The 24,555-nt window shown below is 35.3% G+C and overlaps 2 protein-coding genes across 4 annotated transcripts; both read left to right on the plus strand.

The window, feature by feature from the left end:
- Window positions 1-49: 49 nt before the first annotated feature.
- On the plus strand, window positions 50-1,922 carry LOC145637107 (uncharacterized). The gene is made up of 3 exons (XM_081688615.1): window positions 50-185; window positions 359-1,786; window positions 1,888-1,922. The coding sequence occupies exons 1-3, from the start codon at window positions 134-136 to the stop codon at window positions 1,920-1,922; spliced, it is 1,515 nt and encodes a 504-aa protein (XP_081544741.1). The 5' UTR covers window positions 50-133.
- On the plus strand, window positions 1,547-9,062 carry LOC145635065 (uncharacterized). 3 transcript variants are annotated; one of them, XM_081686359.1, is made up of 12 exons: window positions 3,341-3,746; window positions 3,854-3,899; window positions 4,871-4,927; window positions 5,815-5,958; window positions 6,288-6,555; window positions 6,662-6,764; window positions 6,865-6,987; window positions 7,069-7,147; window positions 7,240-7,351; window positions 7,468-7,646; window positions 7,736-7,856; window positions 8,115-9,062. In XM_081686359.1, exons 6-12 carry the CDS (start codon window positions 6,713-6,715, stop codon window positions 8,778-8,780), a joined length of 1,332 nt encoding a protein of 443 aa, XP_081542485.1. In that variant the 5' UTR covers window positions 3,341-3,746; window positions 3,854-3,899; window positions 4,871-4,927; window positions 5,815-5,958; window positions 6,288-6,555; window positions 6,662-6,712; the 3' UTR covers window positions 8,781-9,062. The 3 variants fall into 3 exon arrangements, 1 of the variants encoding a protein (XP_081542485.1); XR_014113767.1 differs by lacking the exons at window positions 6,865-6,987; window positions 7,069-7,147; window positions 7,240-7,351; ... (1 more) ...; window positions 7,736-7,856; window positions 8,115-9,062 and adding an exon at window positions 1,547-1,786 and having other exon boundaries at window positions 1,888-3,746; window positions 6,288-6,357; window positions 6,438-6,555; window positions 6,662-6,855; XR_014113766.1 differs by lacking the exons at window positions 6,865-6,987; window positions 7,069-7,147; window positions 7,240-7,351; ... (1 more) ...; window positions 7,736-7,856; window positions 8,115-9,062 and adding an exon at window positions 1,547-1,786 and having other exon boundaries at window positions 1,888-3,746; window positions 6,662-6,855.
- Window positions 9,063-24,555: the final 15,493 nt, after the last annotated feature.

Raw genomic sequence — 24,555 nt, forward strand, 5'->3', positions numbered from 1 at the left:
TCATAGTTATGGTTGCTATGATCCGCTTCAGTATCCGCTGTTATTCCCTCGAGGAGAATGTGGGTGGACTTAAGGCCTTAAGAAAAATTCTCATCCAAGTAGAAGGGCAGCAGATTCGATTCCAGATCCTATTATGTCCTGTGCTGTGCATAGTGCAGAAGATTTATTAAGTCAGGAAGAAGCCCGTAAGTGCTTTGGGTTTTATATGTTCTGCTGCATTTCTTTAGCATGATCTTAGTCTTGATTTTGTTTTTTTGTTTTTTTTTCCCTTATATTCTGTATATCCTGCTGCATATTTGTAGTATATTGTTGATGTTGCTGTCTTTTGTGACTTTTATTTCTATTTTTTTATGTACAGGTTCAAAGCGGAAAAATACCAAAGCAGATAAATTCATTTCTGCTAGGGAATACTATGCATACAGGTTGCAAATCCGCCCAAATAACATGCTGCTACGAGCAGGTAGATGTTTTCAGCAATATATAGTCGATATGTATGTGAAAATCGAAAATACCAGACTTGATTACTTCAGAAACAACCAAGAAACAATAAGGGATGATTTGTATAAAGGTATATTGGATTCACTAGATTCTGGGGAAACTCTTGGTCAGAATGTTGGACGGCGCGTTATATTACCTCCTACTTATATTGGGGGTCCTCGTGATATGAAGAAGAGGTACTTGAATGCTATGGCTTTAGTACAGCGTTTTGGTAAACCGGATCTTTTTGTGACGATTACATGTAATGCTAATTGGCCTGAAATCAAGGCTGAGTTGGAGGCTGGTGAGACAGCGCAGGATAGGCCAGACTTGGTAGCTAGAATTTTTAGGGCAAAGTTGATTGCACTGAAAAAGGAAATTATGGAGAAGAAAGTATTTGGAGAGGTTGCTGCGATGGTATATGTCGTCGAGTTCCAAAAAAGAGGTTTGCCACACGCTCATTTTTTAATTGTTCTGAAACCTGAATACAAGTTGAAGTCTCCTGCTGATTATGATCGATTTGTTTGCGCTGAGATACCCAGTGAGGCAAATCTTACTTTGAGAAAAATTGTGTTGGCGCATATGATGCATGGCCCTTGTGGTGTGTTGAATCCTGAATGCCCCTGTATGCGGAAGAATGGTCTGAAGCTTAGCTGTAAGAACAAGTATCCTAAACAGTTTTGCACCGAAACAACTAATAATAAGGATGGGTATCCTATCTATCGTAGGAGAGAAACCGAGGAAAAGGTTATGATAAGAAATGCAAATTTAGATAACCAGTGGGTTATCCCTTATAATCCTTATTTGTCTATGCTATTTGATTGTCACTTGAACGTTGAAGTTTGTTCGACAATTAAGGCAGTAAAGTACCTGTACAAGTATGTTTATAAAGGGCACGATCGGATTTCGTACAATGTTGTTGCTTCTGACAGCAATTCTGTAGATGAGATTAAGCAATATCAATCAGGTAGATGGGTATCTCCTTGTGAAGTTGCATGGCGAATCTTTAGTTTTGATTTATTCGAAATGCACCCTTCAGTTTTGTCTTTACAGGTCCACTTGCCTGATATGCAGACAGTTCATGTTTTCCCTCATGAAAGGCTCCGTGCAGTTGTTTCAGATTCAAAGCGATCAAGAACTCAATTAACAGAATTTTTTGCAATGAATGCTGCATCCGAACTTGGGCTGGGGTATTTGTATGGCGAATTCTGTGAACACTACACATGGCATCAAGGTGACAAAAAATGGAAGCAAAGAGTCCAGAACCGAATTTCAGTTGGTAGGTTAGCGTTCGTCTTTCCTGCAGAAGGTGAACGGTTTTTCCTTAGACTTTTATTGTTAAATGCAAGGAGTCCTAAATCGTTTGAGGATTTACGTACTGTCAATGGCTGTCTGCTTCCAACTTTTCAGGAAGCTACTCTAAAGCTCGGTCTTATAGAGGATGATGATGCAGCTAATTCAACCATGTTTGAAGCATGCGAAACTCATATGCCTGCTGCTCTGCGCCGTCTTTTTGCTACAGTCTTGATGTTCTGTCAGCCACGTGATCCTCTTGCTTTATGGAATGCCTATTACACTATTCTTGCTGAAGATTTTTCTCACAGATTTCCAAATCAGATGGCGAAAATACAGCAGCTTACTGTTAGATCGATAGAACAGCATCTTGAAGCAATGGGTAAATCTCTTTCTTTTTTTGGTTTGGACCAGCTAATTTCTCAGGTTAGTGATGAATTCAGGCGTACCAAAGATATTGTTGATGCTCTTGATGCACCAATTCCAAAGGAATGCTTAAGTTGTCGTTCACAGCTCAACTTTGCACAGAATATTGCTTTTGAGTGTATTATGGATCATGTCATGCAGCAAAAAGGGGGCGCGTTCTTCGTTGATGGCCCTGGAGGTACAGGTAAAACTTTCCTTTACAATGCTCTATATGCAGAAATACGACAAATGAACAAGATTGTGCTGCCGACAACTACATCAGGCATTGCTGCAGCAAATATTCCTTCTGGTCGCACTGCTCATTCTCGATTCAAAATTCCGATTGATAGTGAAAATTCATTGGTCTGTGATGTCCCAAAGCAAGGCAGCTTAGCAGCTCTTTTGAAGGAAACAACATTGATTATATGGGATGAGGCTTCTATGGCTAAAAAGCAAAATCTAGAATCTTTAGATCTTTTGCTGCAGGATTTATGTGGAAATAAGAGCATATTTGGAGGAAAGGTTGTCGTCTTTGGAGGGGATTTTAGGCAAGTCTTGCCAGTAGTTCCACGAAAAACTACGAAAGAAGCAGAAGAAGAAAGCATTGTAACTTCTTATCTATGGCCCAAACTAACCAAATTTAGGTTAACAGAAAATATAAGAGCACGAGAGGATCCAACATATGCTGCTTTTTTACTTGCTTTAGGCAATGGTCAGTTGCAACAAACAGAAAATGCTTTCATTCAGTTACCACAACAGATTGTGGAATCTACTAGCGATGCCGCGGAATTAGTGAGTACTGTTGTACAAACAACATTCCCAGAAATGGTCCATGGCCACTTTGATAGTCAGGTTTTCACTCAAAAGGCAATATTGACACCCATGAATGAAGATGTGGATGCGGTTAATACATTCATGATAGATAAATTTCCTGGTCAGGCTGTTACATACAAGAGTTTTGATGCCGTTTTGAATGACACCTGTAGTGTATATCCTACAGAATTTATTAATAAATTATGTCCCGGAGGAATGAGTCCACATGAGCTCGTATTAAAGGAGAATTGCCCTGTAATATTGTTACGGAATTTGCTGCCGTCTTCAGGTCTCTGCAATGGTACGAGGCTTATTTGCAAAAAAATTTTCCTTAACGTGATCTAGTGTGCCATAGCAGTTGGTCATTACAAAGGAGAAGAGATATTCATACATAGAATTAATTTAAGGCCTTCTAGCTCTGCGAACTATCCATTTCTGTTTGAAAGGAAACAGTTTCCTATAAAGTTAAGTTTTGCAATGACGATTAATAAGTCACAGGGACAGACTCTCAATCAAGTATCCATTTACCTTTCAAGACCATGTTTTTCTCATGGCCAGCTCTATGTTGCATTATCACGGGCTAAGAAATCAAAAGATGTTCGTGTCTTTACAACTGGAAGTACGTCTCAGTGTTCTGCAAATGAAGTGAAGAATGTAGTGTCTTATGATCTTTTACATCTAGCAGGCATAATTGACAGTGAGGCTCAGCAATATGCCTAATTTGCTCCCTTGCTGAAGACAAACCCAATCCAATCCAGGTATCTATTAGTAACTTTTAATAGGTAAGCTGGTCTTTTCTTTTATGTGACAATAGAGTTAGCTGTTGAATATTGCATTTCTGAAATCTATATTTGCTTGTCTGCAGAATGGACCAGTTTCCAGTTCATGGTTGCCCTTGATAGCAGGACAATGTAAGTCATTCATCTTCTGTTTATAGGAACACTGAAGCAGTATCTTTCATGCAATAGCTTAGGTATATTATGTTATACTTGGTGTGCAAAAGATGCAGATGTACTTACATGCTGCTGTATTACAGTAATCATAAACATTTGTTGCACATGTCAGCAAGTGATCTGTTGTCACAATCTAGCTTGCAATTTTATGCTGCCTTTAAATTATAAAGTCATTAAAAGTCCACTTGAACAACTCCATTTCTTAGATTCAGGTTCTGCTTACTACTATATGCTAACTGAGTTAGCTCTTTTTTGACTGAGGTGTATATTGCAATCTGCATTATGGTTTAAAAGTTTTACGATTTGTAGGTTAATCAAGAATGGAATATCTATTACTAGGTTTACGTCTATTTTACTATAGTTGCTCTGTACTAATTATGATATTAAGATGCTGCTCTCAAGTTACTGACTTGAATTCCTCTCTTTTTTTTTAAAAAAAAGGCAAGATAAATAATGAGTAATATTTTTGAACCGTGAAAACAAATAGCTAACATTGCAAAGGGTGTGTTTAGTATACCGTGGTATGTTACATTATTTAGTGATGATTTAAGTCTCTTCTTTTGATTTTGTAATTCTTGTGTGGCTTTAATGAAATATACATGGGCTTAGTTGACTCTAGCCCACAACAAATCAATAAAGAAGCCCTATAAAATATACTTATTGATTACTTAGATTCAAAACTGAAATGCACTTTGTATTATATCTTAAAGTAAGTGGCAAGTACAAGTCAAAGTTACTGTTTTGAGTAAACTAATTGTTTTATAATAAAGCTAGCTGTATTCCTCTTTCATTTTCACCACAAAAAATCAGAAATTCAGCATTATAAGTACTTCAATATTATCTTAGCCATAATAATTAATCCCTTTTAACTTAATGCATAAGGGAAAATTGTACTTACCAAGGGTATTATGCTTGCAAGCTGTACTCAGTCAGCTTAATGAACAGTTCTCCTACAATCTGGACAGTTGATCAGTAGAAAGATCCAGGTTAGCTTCTTCCCTAACTACACTATAAATACCAAAGAAATTCTCACTTTTTTTACCAACCTTTTTTATTCTCTGCCTTATCATCCATAGTAATGGTATATTCTTCTATTTTTATGGAAATTATTTGTAGTACTCTTTGTCAAGAGTGTTTACTATCACTTAAATCCTGAACTATACTTCAGTGCATGCAAATCTATCCTAATAAAGCCACGTTCTGACCTTTTTTTTTTTTTTTTTTTTTTTTGAATTTGCTTTGCTGCTTTGTTATACTGAGTATTTGTAAGAATTGAGATCTTATTTGGTGTAACTGCATGTATATTTTGCTGGCTTCCTTTTATACATACATTAGTTTCTGGAGAGAATTCATGTTTTTTGATTCTTAGGTCTTCAAAACTGTTATTAATCTATATATATTTTACAGCAACCAAAAAAAGAATGCATGCTAAAACAACCTTTAAAATGTGATCATTTGTAATTGCATATATATTTTGCTAGCTCCCTTTTATACATTCATTAGTTTACTCAAAACAATTCATGCTCCTTCATATATTAACCTTATAAAGTGTTACATAGCTGTTTGTATTTTTCCAATAAAAAAAAAAAAAAAAACTTGTTTGTATATTCCTGAAAAGACAAAAGAATACATGCCAAAAATAAACTTTAACATTTGATCATTGCAGACCATATTATTGTTTGTTACTGCATTCTTTTTTGTTTTTTTTTTTTATATGCACTTGTTTCCTGTTTATATTTTAAGCTCTTGGAGGACAGCATGTTTTACTGTTGGATCTGCATGTACATTATATTTCATGCCTTCTCTTGCTATACTTACTTACTAATTTGCATCTTATATATTGTGGACAATGAATACACCTCCAAAAATGAAGCTGGAACCAGTGTACTTGGACGAGCTAACTGCTCAAAGTAAGGACTACAAGGTGAAAGTCACGGTAACTGAAAAGGGAAGAGCTCAGCCTTCGCCTAAAAAACCTGGTGTGATCTTTCAGACCATCATCTTAGAGGATGAGAAGGTGTGCTCTTTCATGCTTTGCTATATAAATGTCAGCTGTTTTTTTTAAAAAAAAATAAAAAAAGAATCAGTTTGCATTAAAAAGTTACTGCATACATTCTTCAACTGGATAATGTACAGATTTTGATATATATGAGTATATGGCATTTGCTTACCATAAATATGTATACCGTTTGTGCATTTCCAATCATTCCCACCATTTTAAGCCATACTTTATGTACTATGTGGTTACCAGCATGCATATTTGTGCTTGTTCCTTTTACTTTTATGCATTTATGTATTTTCATAATAGAACCCTACCACTGATTACTATTCTATCTCTTTAACCAGAAAAATAGAATGCGATGTGCTCTATTTGGAGATCAAATTGAAGCCTATGAAGAGGTCTTTAAACCATCTGGTCAGTACGAAATTTCTAAAGCTCCTATAAGTCCTGTAGATGATCAGTATAAATTCAATCTGGAAGAACTTCCATACCAGATGACCATTGGACACCAGACTATTGTTCAACGTCTAAATCCTGAAAGCGGACCAATTGAACCAAAGTATCAGCCTCTCTCAACTATTCCTAGATCACCTGATCCAAATGGCAGATATGGTATTAACTCTTTTACATGTTCAGTGCACATTTAAACTTCGATTTTCATCTTACACTCTTGTGCTGCTTTTGATGCTCTCTACTAATGCCCCTTTGCTACAATCAGATGTAGTTGGTGTAGTTCTTTTTGTTGAAGAAACATTAAGGATGATACCTAATGCAAGGGGTCGTGATAGTCCAGTTCGAGAGGTTTCTGTCACTAACACAAGGTAACTATACACCCGCACCAGACTAACTGTAATTTATCCCTTACCATACCGAACTGTGTTAGGTAGCTTACATAATACAATCTATTGTCAACCATCCAAGACCATGCTATGACAATCTCAACGTGGAATGATCTCACTGGAAAACCTTGTAATGCTATGAACAACTGGGCTGAGAAATTCAATGTTGTAGGCTTTACTGCACTCAAGACCCGTCACACAAGAGGTACAATTAGTAGCATTAGTGTGGATAGTACACTCATCATCATTAATCTGATTATCAAATTAATTTGTTGCTTGTTCACAGGGTTCACTTTGAATACAACCATGTCAACTAGAATAATCATGAATCCTAAGGGAGCAAGGGCAGATATGCTACGAGAATGGTACTTAGCATATTTACGCTATTGTTTATTTAGCATGTAAGATTACGTCACAGACAAATAGTCGCATAACTGAGTCTATTTTCCTGCTCCAGGGTTAAATTGTATCAGCATGTTCTACTAGACAGACAGGAAAGAATTTTAAATGTGAGATATCCAAGCGCAGAAAAGAAAGTAGTGACGATAGCTGAACTCAGAAGCAAAAAGGTAAAGGCTTTTACAATCCACTTGTACTTTTACATTTTCTAGCTTTCCAGTGCAATATTCTTCTCAAGTATAGTAGTTATTTGGTAGCTAATGTATGATTACTTACATTAATACAGGCAGCTAATGCAACTCCTGATGAAGTTGCTTGGATCAGAGTTACAGTACCAGAGGCTGATCTGCAACGAGTGAATGCCTATATAGGCTGCCTTGGCTGTGGAAAACGGACACATCTCGCACTTGGGACTCGGTTCCCTTGTATTTCTTGCAAAAAAGCTGACACTTTTGCTGTACACAAGTATAGCATTAACATTTTGCCTTGTATTATTTTTCTTACAGTAAAATATAGTGCAAGACTTGGCTAATTTTTCCTGTATGCATCTACAGAGTTACATTTAAGTTTGAAGCTGTTGATGACAGTGGAACGATGTCATTTACGACTTTTAGTGATGATACAGAAAAGATTTTTCGAAAGACAGCAGCAGAAATCTGGGATATGAAAACCACTGTAAGCATTCATATTAACAATGTATTCTTTGCATTTTTGCACGTTCAGTTCAAGTACGTCTACACTCATATACAATATCATGGCTGGATATGCTGTACATTTCGCATTCAATGCACTTATCTGTATGAGGCAAAACCTAATCACAGTGACTTATGAAACATGTACATTCTATTGGTTCAGAGTTTTCTTATTAGATTACATAATGTTTACATTGCTCGTAGTATACCTAATACCTACATAATATCTTTTATTTTGTAGGGAAATTTCGAGGCTTTTAAGGCTGTTCAAGGCATACTAGCAACAAAGCCTTTCTTGATTCAGGTCACTCCAACTCTGGAGTTAGCCAGGAACAGCGTTCTCCTATGGACTCTGAAGACTGTTGCAGTAGATGATGCAGAACCACAGGGCCAGGTTCTAGGCTCATCGTCTTCACAGCTTAACAAAGAGCAGCCGTCCATTGCAACAGAAAACAGGCACACAACAGACCGACCATTAATGAACGAGAGTCTAGCTTCTGCCTGTACTAAGGCTCATGGCAAAGGAATTGTTGTTTCAGACCCAGAGGCAGCTGCTGATTACAGTCAGAACACCACAGAGGCAAGTGATGAAGTCCTTGCTGAAATTGCTCAGCTCCATGAATTCAGACTAGCTTCTCAAGCATTCGATTCAGACTGCTTCGATATCCCAGTCCCGCCACCGAGCAAAGGGATTACAATTTCAGAACCAGCAGCAACAGATGCTGAACTTCCTACATGGACCAGCCTTGCTCGCACCCGCACCAATGTCAAGAACAAACAGCCAGCACCTGTTGAAGAGATGTTAGAATCAGATGATGAAGTTCAGGTTCCGAGAAAGAAACTCAGAACAGCCCTATTCAAAGACAATTCAGAAAAAGACAGGGCAGAGAACAAAGAAACCCCTTGAATCCTCCTTGATAAATCATGAACTAAGGCAACTTTAAAAATATTAGAATATATTAGCTGTTCCTATTTAAATAGTAGTATTAGTCAAGTATTATGGTATTATGCTTTACTAAGTCTGGAAGACCTTTTGAGTGTTTAGAAGGAACATTTTGGACATCTTTTGTTCCCTATAAACACTAAGTATTGTATATAGTGGTAGGAATATGCAAAATGTCTCCTTTATGATAGTATCTAAGGCATAGTCCTGTAGTAGAACTGGAATCTTTTGGTGTGTATATAGAAATGCTAAGGTATCTATGATGTATGACATTCTATCCTTAAATCAGGATGCTTATTTATAATATAACTCATGCTATTATAACTTCTTTCTTAGATTGTTGCAAAATATACTCTTTAATATAGTTTAAAGCATTGGACAAATGATTGTTCCCCTTTTAAACATCTGAACACCTACCAAGTTATATACACTCTTTAGATTATAACTTGAGGTTTTAGAACAAAAAAAAAGAAAACTACAGCATGTTCAACTTCTGTTCATGAGAGACAATTTTTTAAGTATATTAGTTTAGCCTTGATTATTATACTATCCATGGTCCTTTTGGTAAAAAGCTAAGATAAACCAAAAACAAGAAAGCTATTATTTCTCTACAGGGCAAGAAATCAGTCTATCTTGATGTAAGAGGTATTCACCTTTCTTCTACATAAACCAGTTTCCAATCTGAAACTATTCCCCTGTCTATACTAAGCTCAAATGCTATCCCTTCCTTACCACGAAATATATTGATATGATATGAAACTGCAAGGCCTTCTCCCTATCACTATTGAAAATGCATTCTAATATAGTAAGGCATATACACGAAAATATAAAGTAACAGAGTGACAGTCTTAATCAAAGAGCAGAAGACAGTTAAGGGAAAAACAATTCAGCTTCAGCTTATGACTGAACAAGAAAGTTTCTACAATGGACAGTGTATTAGGGCTTACAAACATATATAAAAGCCATGTGCAAAAACCAATCTAATATACCTTCAGTTAAATAAGCTACTGATGCTTTATATAAAAGTTCAGCCACAAACGAGGCCTAATAGCCTACTACATACTATATAAGCAACACAGAATACATCATTACAGCATTACTTAGCTCCGCTTTACTACACCTAGAACTACTTCATTACGGGCTAGACAGTTGGGGTTTGTTAATTGATTAAAGGCTGTTCGACAATGATGATTGAAGCAAATTCTTGGGCAAATACTATTTCAACAAAATTGAAAAGGCGAAACTTTCAGTTTGTATTCTCTGAATCATATCACTCGCAAGGAATCATAGTATGTCTGTTCATATTGATTTATTCAGATCGAAAATGTCTTTATTTGTCTATTATATTTTTTTTTGCCTTGTTTTAATTTTTTTTTCCCTTTGTTTTTAATGTAGAATGTCCCGTTAGATTTTGCCCGGAAGCATTTTCAAAACCTTGCAGAAACGACTAAGGTCCTTCTACGTCTTTATGATACAACTTTTGAGGCTGAGTTGAAGGTCCACATTTGTGAAAATAAAATCATAAGATGTTTTATCAGAAAAGGTGTTGATAAATTGATTGAAGATTATGAAGTGCAGATTAATGAAGGCGCTGTGCTAAAGCTTAAGCACGGGAAGGTTATTACATTTGATGTTTATCTACAACTTAATAATGATTCTTAATTTAATTATTTTAGATTATTAATAAATGAATTCCTTTCGCTAATCTAATTCAGTGAGTTACTTTTAGAGTAGTATAGATGATTAAATAAATTTGAGATTTATGGAATGCAACGCGCTCTTTTTATAACGCAATATTTTGTATTACTACGCATGCTACATAAACCATATGAATTCGCGAGACGTACTTATCCAACCATCGAGCAAAAGCTTTATTTTCCTATACGAATTCCTATAGCACTTTATTTTCAACATGATATTTAACCACACGTATGGTAAATACGAGTAAAAGCTTTCTCATGTCTATTTTAGACACAGTATAATTGTAGCACACTGAATCCCTTACGTTCAATTGAAACGTATAATTTAGATATACACAAATAGCCAAAAAAACCTTACTTTTCCACAATGTTATGCGGTACAAACTTCGCAATAACAACACTAGCACTAATGACTAAAATTATATAATCTCATACTATAAAAAAAACACAAATACCGCAATTGAAATACAAGTCAACGAATATTGCTTATCCTGCCGTCGGGGGGGGGGGGGGGGGGGGAGGGGCACGCGCAACGCGCGTGCTCCAACGACTAGTTGAGTTAAATTTCAGAATAAGATATACTGAACTCATTAATTACAAAAAAAATTGAGCATGTTAATTTAACAACTTTTATAAAGTAATTTACTAGCAACTGGTAGTTTGAGAAAATATTGCATGCCAAGGATTGGAGATAAAAAAGTCGAGCTACTCCCAAAAAAAAAAAAAAAAAAAAAATGCCACCGTAGTTGATAAAGAACCCGAAGAACAATTTTCTGGTTGGTGATGGCTAATGAATAAAGGTGAGAGGCTAGTTTTAATTAGAATCTTGCTAACGAACACCCTCGGGGCGTTGGATAAACATTTAAAATATCACCTAAAGTGTTATTAATTTGGGAGAGCATGACAAAAATCACACGTCGATCGGTGTAATTAATGTTAATTTTTTACTTTAATTTTTTGTACTTTTAGCTAGCTTATCCAACGTCTCGGGGGCATTCGTTAGCATTTGCCTTTTAATAATGACTCTCTATTTTTTGGGATAATCAAAGTTGTAAATGTTTTTACTTTTTTTTTATTGCATATGTGGTTAATAGTGAGTTAATGATACCCAAGTGTGGTCAAATGGCTGGAAAAGTGACTCGAGTCCCCAGAAGGTGAAGAAAAAAAAGTGAGTCCCCAAAAGGTGAAAAATGCAAAAACTTAGTCACTATTTGCATGCTTGACTCATGTTAACTGTCACGGAATATAATTTTTTTATAAATCATATTTCCTTGTTCTTTTTTACTTGACCGATTTCTTTTATCACGTTTGTCAATGCAAAATTTTAATGATTAATAACTTTAATTCTCCATAATATATTATAAAAGTTATATATTATAGAAGTATTTATTGAGACGAATTCATAAAGATCACACATGAATATGTTTTTGCTTATATATCATAAACAAAATACGGTCAAAGGATGAGATGAATAGTGTAAAAGTCAAAGCGGGTCAAGTAAAAAAGAACGGAGGAAGTATGATATATAGATTGTCTTGGTTAGTGGGCTAAACAATTTGGGAGAGTGGGAAGGTAAGGAGATCTTGTTATATACACCCGAATAATGTACCATACACCATGGATATTTTAATCTGATTTTGATTATTGTTTTTTATTTTGATTACGGTGCACCTGGGTGTATATAACATATTCTAGAAGGTAAGAAGAGACTCTCATCCCATAAACTGTCACTAGTAGGGATTAAACCTCTAACTTATACGTTCGCCGTACTTTGAACATCCAGCATCTTATAAAAAGGATGTTTATTTAATCATCTAAGCCAATCATCAATCATACTATAAATATGAAAATAAGTGTACTACCTCCGTTAACTATTATTTGCAACAAAGGGGTATTATTTGTGAGATACAAAATATTCCTTTGTTGCTAGTTAACGGAGGTAGTATATAATGGCAAATCACAAAGACTAATTAAAAAAGAATAAAAGACAACATAAATATTATGTACATATTCCTTCAAAAAAAAAAAAATTATTATGTACATATAATCACAAGGTGTAATTAAAAGTAACAACCCAGTACAACGTTTGGGCCACATAATAGTTGAGAAATGAAAAAACACTTAGCTTTGAATTAGAAAAAAAATTGAATAATGACAAAGCATTAACAGTACAAGTGGCAAAATAAAAATAAGGAAATTTTGTGTAGAACTACCTTAAAGATAGGGTCATTTGTGAACAACTACCCATTTTTTTTATTTGTTTAGAACTACCCACAAGTTTGAAAACATTTGAGTATCACTACCCATTAACATTTTCCGTCTAATTAAGACGTAATCGGAGCTCATTTTTTTCACTTTTGCCACCCAATTAACTCTCCCAATTTGTATAAAGGTTTTAATCTACTTTAATTAACCTAATATATAGGGTTTTAATCATAATTCATTTTAGGGTTCATGAGTGTAGTATTATTTGGGGATTTTAATTTCTAAGGTTTGGGGGTTTAATTGAATTGGGGGTTTTTTTTGCTTATGTTAGCATTAATTGGCCATTGTAATTGAAAAAGTGAAAACTTGGGCCAAAATAACGTTTTAATTGGACGAAAAACGTTAGTGGGTAGTGCTACACAAACTTTTCCAAACTTGCGGGTAGTTCTAAGCAAATAAAAAAATGGATAATTGTTCACAAATGACCCTATCTTTAGGGTAGTTCTACACAAAATTTCCTAAAAATAAAAATAAAAAACCTCTTGTTTGACATTTGTAACAATCTCTAATGGTATAATTTTGACTAATTGTGGTTAACCCTTTCATATAAGTGAAGGTAGGTGTTGACGACTTGATGTTCATTATAAATAAAAAAATGAGTACAATTTTTTATTTTTTTATTTTTTTTGTGAAAAAACACCTTAGAAAATTTTTCTTGTAAAAACACACCTAAAATCACTTTTTTATATTTTTTTTTTGCAAAGTAATACCTTAATCTGGTTTCCGGTGTTTGACTTGGTTTTCAGGCATTGATCCTCATGTGGTCCGGTCAAAACCCCTCTTTCTTAATTCCCCCCCCCCCCCTTTTCCCTCCAATTGAACTATCTCTCTCCTCTGTTCTTCCAACCAAGCCTCAATTACTCTCAATTGAAGAAGGAAACTCCATTGTTGAGCTCAAATTGTTGCAATTAACCTAATTTCGAGGTTAGTAAGTTGTTTTATTTAATGAAATTGGTTATTAATTTAGTTGGGTTTTCAAATTTTCATAAATTAAGGTTTGTAATTGGGAATTAGGATTACTATTTTGGTACTGATTTTTTCCCACCAATGTGTTTAGGATGGAATTAACAATAATTTCAAAGGACCAATGTGTTTAGTATACCCACCAATGTGATCTTTGATTTATTTATTTATTTTTTTTATTTATTTTATTTTTTTGTATGTGCTTGCTATATTGGGCTTTAATGGAGGAAGGGGGTGAGGATGGAATTTTCATGGGAGTAGATTTATTGGGTGAGATGGCGTTGGTGAGGGTGCCACTAGCTAGGTTACATGGACACTTCATCCAAATGTCGTGTCCGTGTCGAATACCGTGTCAGACATTGATACTTGTGGGACACGTCTCGGACCGTATCCTACAATTTTATGAGTTGTTCAACATTTTTTAATTAGAAAATTTAAGTAAAGTAAGATAAATAAGGGTGAGTGCCTTCATATATAGTATGATCTAATAAGAGGACGACATGACAAATATATGGTTAATTTTTTTTTTGAAATATATTATATGAATTTTAACATCCCATGCTCGTGTCTCTTATTTTAAGATAGGCGTTTTCTTGTATTCGTATCATACTCGTATCCGTGTTAGTACCCGTTCTTGTGCAGCCTGGGGTGGCAGTGAGGTGGTGGTGGTGTTGGTGAGGGAAAGGGGAAAAATATAAAGGAAGCTGGTTTTATGAAATCACATGACCCACATGTGCAAAGTCAACGCCGGAAAACCAAGTCAAACACCAGGAACCGGGTTAAGGTGTTATTTTGCAAAAAAAAAAAAAAAAAAAAAAAAAAAAGGTGGTTCTAGGTGTGCTTCCATAGGAAAATTTATATAAGGTATTTTTTCACAAAATTAAAAAAGTGTTATAAAAGGTGGTTTCTTGCAATTTTTCCTTTTTTTTTTAAACAAAACAAATCATTAATCAAAAGCCATACGACATACATCTATAAATGAAATTTAAATCAACAAATACATAAAATTGAATCAAATTAGGTTTCCTTCATCAAAAATACGATTGTTGAATAGATCTTGTACTGTGGTAAATCTATCGCATATATCAAACTCAATAGTCAACCACCACAAAGAACGTATTCATCAAATTAAGGTAACAAATTCAAGGAAAAATCCATGGAAGAATCCATGGAGTTGTCCATGAAAAACTAGGGCTAGAGAGAAAATTAAACTAATTAAAAAGAACGTATAAAATAATAAATGGCATAAACGACATAAGGGAATTAAAATAATAATCCTTGAGTGCTTTCCCTAAATAATGTTGGGAGAGTTGTAATTCTTTAACACAAGTACTAAATGCAATACAAAATAATCTAAATGTAGAAAAAGATTAAAAACATATAAATAAAAAGTGGATTGCTAAATACCGCCGACGTTTTTTATCAAACCGCCAACAAAAGTGATGAAGGGACAAAATTACCCTTACTTATCCACACTTTGCTTTCTCTCTCATAAGTCCATTATGTCTCAAACTCAATAGTCAACCACCACAAAGCAACCACCATTGCCACCACTACCCACGCCACCACAACCACGACCACCACTACCCACTGCTCTATCACCGCCCACAACTACCACCACCCGCCGCACCATCACCGCCCACGACAACCAAGAAAGTAAGAGGTGCCAAAATTAAGAGCAATCATCAATGATTGGGAAATGACGACCCACCACTTTCCCTTGTCGAGCGGGAAGGTGGTTTTTTTAATTTTGGCGACCAGCACAACCGGCGCTCAAAACCGGTCACCCAAGACGGTAATCGATTTCTAGCGCCGTTTGACCACGGTAATCGACGTCCAAAACCGGTTATCGTCCCGGGTGACCGGTTTTGCACGCCGATTGACCACGGTTGACCGGCGTGCAAAAACCGATTACCATGGTGTTTAATCGGTTTTGAGGGAGGCTTTGCTTCAAATCAGCACAATTAGCTACGCATACAGAACAGTAGCTCATGAAGACATGTTGCTTAAAGAAGTGATTGACTATATAGGTGTATAAATAAGTTTATATGAGAAAGATGTATAAATAATATGGCTGCTCTTAATAATTTCAATAGTGTACTGTAGTTCATCATAATAATAAACGTGCTTATACTTGTTCATGTTTTGCAGAATTTTGCTATTTTTCTTCAATAAGGGAATTTTCAGTTGACTCGAACATTTTGAACACAATCAACGCCCAATTTGGGTTGATATCTGTAGACACCCAAATGTGTCTCCCCAAAAACAAACCCAGTGATGAGTACCTTTCATGTCATTTGATTATCGAACAAAGCAAAAGTGTGAAAAGTCTAGTGATGAGGATGTTTTTATTAAAATATCTCTTCTTTCTGTTTTTGAAAATATTTCTTTTCTTACCTTATTTATGAAAAACGTGAATTCCAATTTAGTTTGGTCAATGATAAGGGTCCAATAATGGTTTAGTTGGATAGGGCTGGAAAATACCTTTCCAACGATATATTATAAGCCAAATTCCGATGAATAATGAGGAAATTATGGCCAAAATACTAAACTGGGCCCGATTTGGTTTTTATATGCGGCCCAATGATTTAGAGGAGGGCCTATTATTAATTATCATTCCTAAAGCTATTAGGATTGATTATAGTCTTCTAGAATACTCTAGAAGGTTCTTTTAAATCCTAATGGAGTTAGGATTGATAATTATGTTTTAAAGAGTTTGAAATTGAAAAAAACTACTCCTTTTTAGAATCCTTGTTTTGTACGAAGTGGAATATATTCAGATTTTATTTTCATGCCTCATAATATTTATCCAAATTTTATATGGTTGGATAGATCTTGAAATTATCTTTCCAATGATATATTATAATATTAAATCCGTTCTATAACGAAAAAGATATGAATGGAATACAAAACTTTATCCAAAACTAACACCCTTCCACTATTTCAGCCATATATTTTTATCTACAAAAGATTATAATCTGATTCTTATTGGGTTGGAAAGTAGATTTCAAGATCTTTCCAACGACATATTATATGCCTTATTTGGACTTTCTAATCAAAAGATATGATAAAAACAAAAAACGCGTGAAACTGATTATTAGCGCATGACGACAAGCATTAGCGCTTGGCGCTAAGGCTTGGCACCTGGCGCTAATGACCAACGTCTGGCGCTAATCGAGTTTTATTCTCGTCGAAACTCTAATTTGTTTTTTTATCCATCCGACTGATTTTCTCTATAAATAGCCTCCTAAAACCTCCGTTTTGAATCATCTACAATCATCAATTCTCAACAATAACTAATTCTCACCAACTTTCATCAAGAATCTCTTGATTACTCTCTCTGTCTTTCTCTTTTCTAAAACAACCCTTTTGCATACAAAATTCCGCATTCACAAGATCTAGAAACACCTAGCCAAGTTCGAAGTTGCCTTCGCCCTAGACGTGAAAGGTTTTAATTTCTTGGTCCCAAATCTCTCTTTCAATTATTATTTAATTTAATTGTTTGATTTATTATTTTCCTTGAATTTACTAACGTGTGTATTTTGTTATTAGAAAGAGGTACGAGGCATCCAAGTAAGTGCTTTAATTTGTTTACATTGTTATTATGATGTAGAAATCATGCTTATAGGTTGTTATTATGAATCCTAGCGTCATGTTAGGGTGTTTTGATCTTCTTAGTATCATGTTTAGGGTAACTTTAATATCAAGTATGATTAAAAGTATGATGCTTCCTATGTTCCTTCCTAATATTCATATTAGTATCATGTTAGGGTTAAAGCTTTGATTTTTAATGCTTAGTGACATGCTAGGGTTTGTTATTAATCTTGTTAGTATCATACCTAGGATCTTACTATTATTATGCTATAACATGTTTATGAATATTATTATTGTTATTATTATTATGGTTATTGTTATTATTACGTTGCTTGATGATTATTTATTGCTTGATCACACCTTTTATGCATGTTTAAAGGGAATTGGTACTTGTAATCACGCTTAATAAAATAATTAATAATCTTGTTTAGGGTTAATTTGATTATAATTCAAGTGATCGCCAATAATAGTTTTATTTGTGCATTAATATTCAACCAACATAGATAAACAGGTTTAGGGTTAAACTTATTGATTGCATGTTAGTCAGAAAGCGCACATGAATACGATCAGAATAAAGTAGAGGCCTATTATTAGGGCAGGTTCAATCTCTTTTAGGTTGGATTTGTATCTTCATCCCTGAACTACCGGTCATGGTTCCAGGCCTATTGGAGTTAACGATCTCCTGGATCGTTAAGGGGTGTAACCTTCACCTCGTGAACGGTTTACAAGTTCCTAAAACTTGTTGGCGACTCTTTTGCTCTATCTTCTTTCCCTTTGGATGCCACCGTACTTTAGTGTATGATCACAGTGGGGTTCAAGTTTGGGGTAATGCTTGAAATATTCCCTACAATATCCAAATCAGTAGATAAGGTTTTTGTTAAGAATTTCTACAGTAATTTAATTGTGTTGCTTCTTCCAATTCGATATTTCATCAGTAAATAATTATCATTCTATTGTCGATTGTGAGCGACGGATATTTTCTTGAAACAAATCGGGGGTAAAACCACTATGATACCAGTTCCTTACCTGAGATCGCTGCCACTGCTGGGCCCGACGCTTCTCTTCTTCTCCGACTTACAGTTGCTATTGTGATTGATGATGGTTGGGAAGTGGTGGTTGTGGCCTTGTGGGTGATGAGGGAGAAAAAAAAGAGAAAAAAGAAGATGGGTGGGGGTATAGTAAGGCTATTGATGTCCATTCACTTTAAATGTTGGCGGTTTTGATAAAAGTTGTTGGCGGTATTTAACAAAAATATTCTCAGTGAAATCAATGCTTTCATTTCACTAATTGATTCTTCACTCTTCCCCTTTTCCAAAATGTCTAATATAATCTTACAAACAACTTCTATATTCATCTCTTAAACATTTTTGGTTGCTTAATCGATTAATTTAACAGATTGTAGTTATTGTTTCATAATTAGGTATATGCCTAGTTCATAAAAAAAGTGCCATTTAATTGGTTCATTACATTTTGATATGTATCATGTTACCCCAAAATTGACAAAGGTATTTTCCATGACTACCGGTAACACCAACCAGTAGGTAGCTAAAGGTCTCAAAAACATCATCCAGTAGGTATCTTAGAGCCATGGAAATTGATCTGGTAGGCCACTTAGAGCCCCGATAGTTTAATCCGGTAGGTAGATGCAGGTCTTGAAAGTATTGTTATAATGCATGCAATTCATTACCTTTCATTAATCTTTTCGAGAAAATCTTCCATCAATGTAACAAGGTAATATTAACATTGTATTAAAGAAGGATGAAAGTGGTTATAAAAAAATTGAAAATGCATACTGAAAATCTGGAGTGAATAATGATTAAAATAATTTATGGGTTGGAACCCTTGAAAGATTATCGTTAATCAAAAGGATAAGATTTGAAATCTATTTTTTCATAAAAAAATCTTTTGCTCTGCATTTAGATGATTTGGTACCCACATTTAGTACCTCCCTTCCGTAATTACCTTTGCTTATTATTATTATTATTATTATTTTTTATTTTTATAAATCTCCAACCTATCGTCCACGTCACCGCTTCAATTAGATTTATTTTCGTTGTTTTTTTTGGCAAAACCGCTACTTGAAGTAGCAGTTAGGAAATCCACCTAATACTGTCTTTTTTTAAATAAAAAAAAAAACTTACTTCCATTTCTTCTGCTCTTTCTCATGTCGTTCAAATCAAAGTATGGTTTCCTCCATTGCTTTAGATCAGGCATAAAAATTAAAATCAAACTTCTTTAATTCATTCTTTAAATGTCATTATTCATAGTCCATCATCATTAAAGTCAAGGTGGGTGGATTTTCTTATTCAATTTGGGGATGAACAAAAGTTTGGGAACTTCATTTATTGATTCATTTTTTTGGTTAGTATAATGGGATTATCTTGCAATTCTCTCTAAATCCTAATTCTTTGGGCATGGATAAATAAAAATTCATGGGATTATTTTCTAATTTCTTCTCTTAATCTTTATTTTTTTTCAATCAATTCTAGAGACTCAATGGTCAAAATCGTCGTAGCTGCTGCCTTCGCTACTGCTGCATCTTCAACCATCGCCACCAGAAGTTCTACTATGTAACACCCCCAAAATTAGAGTCTTTTAAAAAACAATAAGAGTAACCTTTAACTTTCAAAAACCCAACCATCGAACTCTGGGAGTGTTACTGCTACACCTATTATTATTATTTTTTTAAATCCAAAAATAGAAAAAAAAAATATTAATATATATATATTTGAAAAAAAGTAAATTATAAATTTAAAGTTTATACTTACTAGAAAATTGGGGTATTACATCTACTCCCCCTTAAAACGAAAGTTCGTCCTTGAACTTTAAAGCTAGCTCTCAAATAAGGCTCACGCGATGGTAAAGGCTAAGTTAGTATTACATTCTACCCCCCTTTAAGAGTTTCGACCTCGAAACTTAGCATACCTGCTCAAAAAGTTCCGGGTAACGCTTTTTCATATCATGTTCCGCTTCCCAAGTCACTTCTTAAGAATTCTGATTAGACCATAACACTTTAACTAACTTTACCGCCTTATTTCGAGTACTTCTCGTTTTGGTGTCGAGAATTTTCACAGGACGTTCTTCGAAAGTTAAGGTCTCATCTAGCTCAATAGTCTCGGGCTGGATAACATGGGTAGGGTCATGAACATACTTTTGGAGTTGGGAAACATGAAAAACATTATGAACATTGGCTAACTCCATGGGTAAGGCTAGTTGATATGCCACCTCTCCAACTCTCTTCAATACCTCATACGGGCCAATGTATCTAGGACTCAACTTCCCTTTTCTACCAAACCGCATTACTCCCTTGGTAGGTGAAACCTTAAGTAAGGCTTTTTCCCCAACTTCAAATTCCACTATTCTCCTATTCTGGTCTGCATATGACTTTTGTCGATCCCGAGCTGCCTTCATATTTACCTGGATAAGCCTAACTTGCTTGGTTGTTTCTTCAATCATTTTTGGCCCCAAAGTCAAAGACTCACTGAGATCAATCAAACACAAGGGACTCCTACATTTTCTCCCATACAATGCTTCATAAGGTGCCATTCCTATACTCGCATGATGGCTCTTATTGTATGAAAATTCGATCATAGGTAATTGTAGGGAATATTTCAAGCGTTAATCCCCTAGCTTGAACCCCACTGTGATCATACACTAAAGTACGGTGGCGTCCAAAAGGGAAGAAGATAGAGCAAAAGAGTCGCCAACAAGTTTTTTTAGGAACTTGTAAACCGTTCACAGGGTGAAGGTTACACCTCTTAACGATCCAAGAGATCGTCAACTCCATAAGGTCTTGAACCAAATAAGGGTTCGGGGATGAAGGTACAAATCCAACCTAAAAGAGATTGAACCTGCCCTAATAATAGGCCTTTACTTTATTCTGATAGTATTCATGTGCGCTTTCTGACTAACATACAACAAATAGGATTAACCCTAAACCTGTTTAATCTATGTTGGTTGAATTCAATACACAAATAAATCTATTATTGGCGATCACTTGAATTATAATCATATTAACCCTAAACAAGATTATTAATTATCTTATATAAGCGTGATAACAAGTATAGATTCCCTTTAAACATGCATAAAGGTGTGATCAAGCAATAAAAATATATATCAAGCAACATAAAAATAATCATCATAATAATAATAATCATAAAAATCATAATCATAATAATAATCATGTTAAAGCATAATAATAATAGCAAGATCCTAGGCATGATACTAACAAGATTAATAACAAACCCTAGCATGTCACTAACAATAAAAATCAAATCTTTAACCCTAACATGATACTAACAATAATAAATATTAGGAAGAACATAAAAGGCATCGTAACAATCATATTTAATATTAAAGTTACCCTAGACATGATACTAAGAATCAAAATAACAGTCTAAGCATGAACTCTATATCATAACATCAATAAAAACCATTAAAGTACTTACTTTGATGCCTCGTACCTCTTTCTAATAACAAAATACACACGTTAGTAACTTCAAGGAAAATAATAAACAAAACAATTAAATTAAATAATTGAAAGAGAGATTTGGGACCAAACCCTCAGAAATTAAACCTTTCACGTCTAGGGCGAAGGCAACTTCGAATTATGCTAGGTGTTTCTAGATCTAATGAATACAGAATTTTGTTTGAGAGAAGCTAGTTTAGAAAAGAGAGAGAGAGAGAGAGTAATCAAGAGAATCTTGATGAGAGTTGGTAGATTGTAGAAGAGAACTGGCTATCGAAAACGAAGTTTTTAGCACGTTATTTATAGAGAAAATCAGCCAAAAAGATAAAATATCAAAACAGAGTCTGGCGCACATAAAATTGAATTAGCGCCAACATTAGCGCTAGGCGCCAATGCTAGCGCCAGCTGTAGCGCTTTTGGCGCTACAGCTGGCGTTTGGCGCTGATTCAGAAATTCACGCGTTTTCTTAAAATCAGATAAAAATTGCCGTACAGGAGGATAAAATCATATTTTCCTCAAAAATGTTCTTTGATCTTAATTAAAACTCTGAAAAGTCAACAAAAGTCAATTTATCAATGCTAATTGAATTAGGAATGAAAAGAACCTTCTAGAAGAATCTAGAAGACTAAAACCATTTCTAATTGCATTAGGAATGATAAATCTATATTAAGCCCTCCCCTAGATCATTGGGCCGCATATAAGGCTCAAACCGGCCCCAGTTTAGTAAATTGGCCATAACTTCCTCAATATTCATCGGAATTGGGCTTATAATATATCGTTGGAAAGCTCTTGTCAAGCCCCATACAACTACACTACTATTGGACCCATATCATGGACCAACCAAACTGGATTGGCTGTTTTCTTAAAATAAGTTTTCAAAAACAGAGAGAAGAGAAAAGAAATTAAAACTATCCGCAACACTAGACTTTCCACACTTTCACTTCATTCGATTATGATTCGACGTGAAAGGTACTTATCACTGGGTTTGGTTTTGGGGAGACACAAATGGGTGTCTACAGTAATCTTTAGTCCCACGATCTACCAAAGTCCATCACACAAGCTCTCAACATGTCCTCCAAGGTTTGAATTGTTCTCTCTGTCTGTCCATCTGTAGCAGGGTGAAACGCTGTGCTAAACTTCAGTATAGTGCCAAATGCTTGCCGAAACATTTCCCAGAACTTTGACAAAAATCTTGGATCTCTGTATGAAATAATATCTTTGGAAACTCCATGTAGCCTCACAATTTCTTTCACATAGGCATCTGCCAACTGATTCACATTCCAAGTATCCTTTATTGCTATGAATCTTGATGTTTTCGTTAGACGATCAAATATGACCCAAATAGCATTCTTTGCTTCCCTTGTAAGTGGTAATCCCATCACAAAATCCATAGAGATAGACTCCCACTTCCATCCTGGCACATCTAACGATTGCAGCTTCCCTCCAGGTCTCATATGTTGTATCTTCACTTTCTGACATGTAAGGCACTTTGCCACAAACTCGGCTACTTCACGCTTCATGTTCGACCACCAAAAATGTTGCTTAAGATCCTTATAGAGCTTATCTCCTCCAGGGTGTACAGAGTACGGGGTGTTGTGAGCTTCTTCTAAAATCTTCCTTTTGAGATCTTCATTTTTAGGAATACACCATCTTCCTTTATATTTCACTGCTCCACTATCATCTACATCAAACTCAGTTGTTGCTCCTTCTTCTTTCATCTTTCTCACCTTGGTCAACCACTCATCTAACATTTGCTTCTCACGAATCTCATCATATATGGTAGGTTTGACTGACATTGCATTCAACTGAGCGTTCACTTGGCCATACTCTACAACCTCCATGTTTAACTTCCTAAATTCTTCACAAAGTTCCTTAGCTAAAATCATCAAGTTCACTGTATGACTTGTCTTCCTACTCAAAGCATCAGCTACCTTGTTCGCCTTTCCTTCGTGATATAGAATGTCTGGGTTGTAGTCGGTTAGCACCGCAAGCCATCTCCTTTGCCTCATGTTCAAATAAGTCTGTGTGAATATGTATTTAAGGCTCTTATGGTCCGTATACACCTTACATCTCACACCATACAAGTATTGTCTCCAAATCTTGAGAGCAAACACTACAACTCCTTGCTCCAAATCATGAGTAGGGTAATTCTGTTCATGTTGCTTGAGCTGCCTTGATGCATAAGCTACAACCTTCCCATGTTGCATAAGTAGACACCCAAAGCCATTCTTAGACGCGTCACTATAGATTTCAAACCCCTCAGTCCCTGACGGTAAGGTTAAGACTGGTGCTGAGGTGAGTCTTCGCTTCAATTCTTGAAAAGATTTCTCACACCTCTCATCCCACTGAAACTTAGTAGTTTTCTTCATCAAATTTGTTAAGGGTTGAGCTATCCTCGAAAAGTCTTGTACAAATCTCCTATAGTATCCAGCAAGCCTTAAGAAACTTCTCACTTCAATCACACTTTTGGGTCTTGGCCAATCAGAAACTGCCCGAATCTTGGATGGGTCCACCGCAACTCCTTCCTTTGAGATCACATGGCCTAGAAATGCTACCTTCTCCAGCCAAAATTCACATTTTGAAAATTTGGCATATAACTTCTTCTCTCTAAGAATCTCCAACACTTTTCTTAGATGTTCTTCGTGCTCTTCTCTATCCCTCGAGTACACCAAAATATCATCTATGAACACCACCACAAATTTATCCAAATATGGCTTAAAAGTTCTATTCATGAGATCCATAAAAGCTG

This window comes from Chenopodium album, chromosome 6 (genome assembly GCF_948465745.1).
Source record: "Chenopodium album chromosome 6, dcCheAlbu1.1, whole genome shotgun sequence".
In the NCBI taxonomy this organism is placed as follows: domain Eukaryota; kingdom Viridiplantae; phylum Streptophyta; class Magnoliopsida; order Caryophyllales; family Amaranthaceae; genus Chenopodium; species Chenopodium album.

What these genes read in the sequence shown, in the direction of transcription:
- LOC145637107 (XM_081688615.1), top strand. Translation starts at nt 134, where the DNA reads ATGTCCTGTGCTGTGCATAGTGCAGAAGATTTATTAAGTCAGGAAGAA. An exon ending in ATTAAGTCAGGAAGAAGCCC is followed by an intron (nt 186 to 358) that starts GTAAGTGCTTTG and finishes TTTTATGTACAG; the next exon opens with GTTCAAAGCGGAAAAATACC. An exon ending in GTTCGTCTTTCCTGCAGAAG is followed by an intron (nt 1,787 to 1,887) that starts GTGAACGGTTTT and finishes CCAACTTTTCAG; the next exon opens with GAAGCTACTCTAAAGCTCGG.
- LOC145635065 (XM_081686359.1), top strand. Translation starts at nt 6,713, where the DNA reads ATGCAAGGGGTCGTGATAGTCCAGTTCGAGAGGTTTCTGTCACTAACA. An exon ending in CAAGACCCGTCACACAAGAG is followed by an intron (nt 6,988 to 7,068) that starts GTACAATTAGTA and finishes GCTTGTTCACAG; the next exon opens with GGTTCACTTTGAATACAACC. An exon ending in TCTGGGATATGAAAACCACT is followed by an intron (nt 7,857 to 8,114) that starts GTAAGCATTCAT and finishes TTTATTTTGTAG; the next exon opens with GGAAATTTCGAGGCTTTTAA.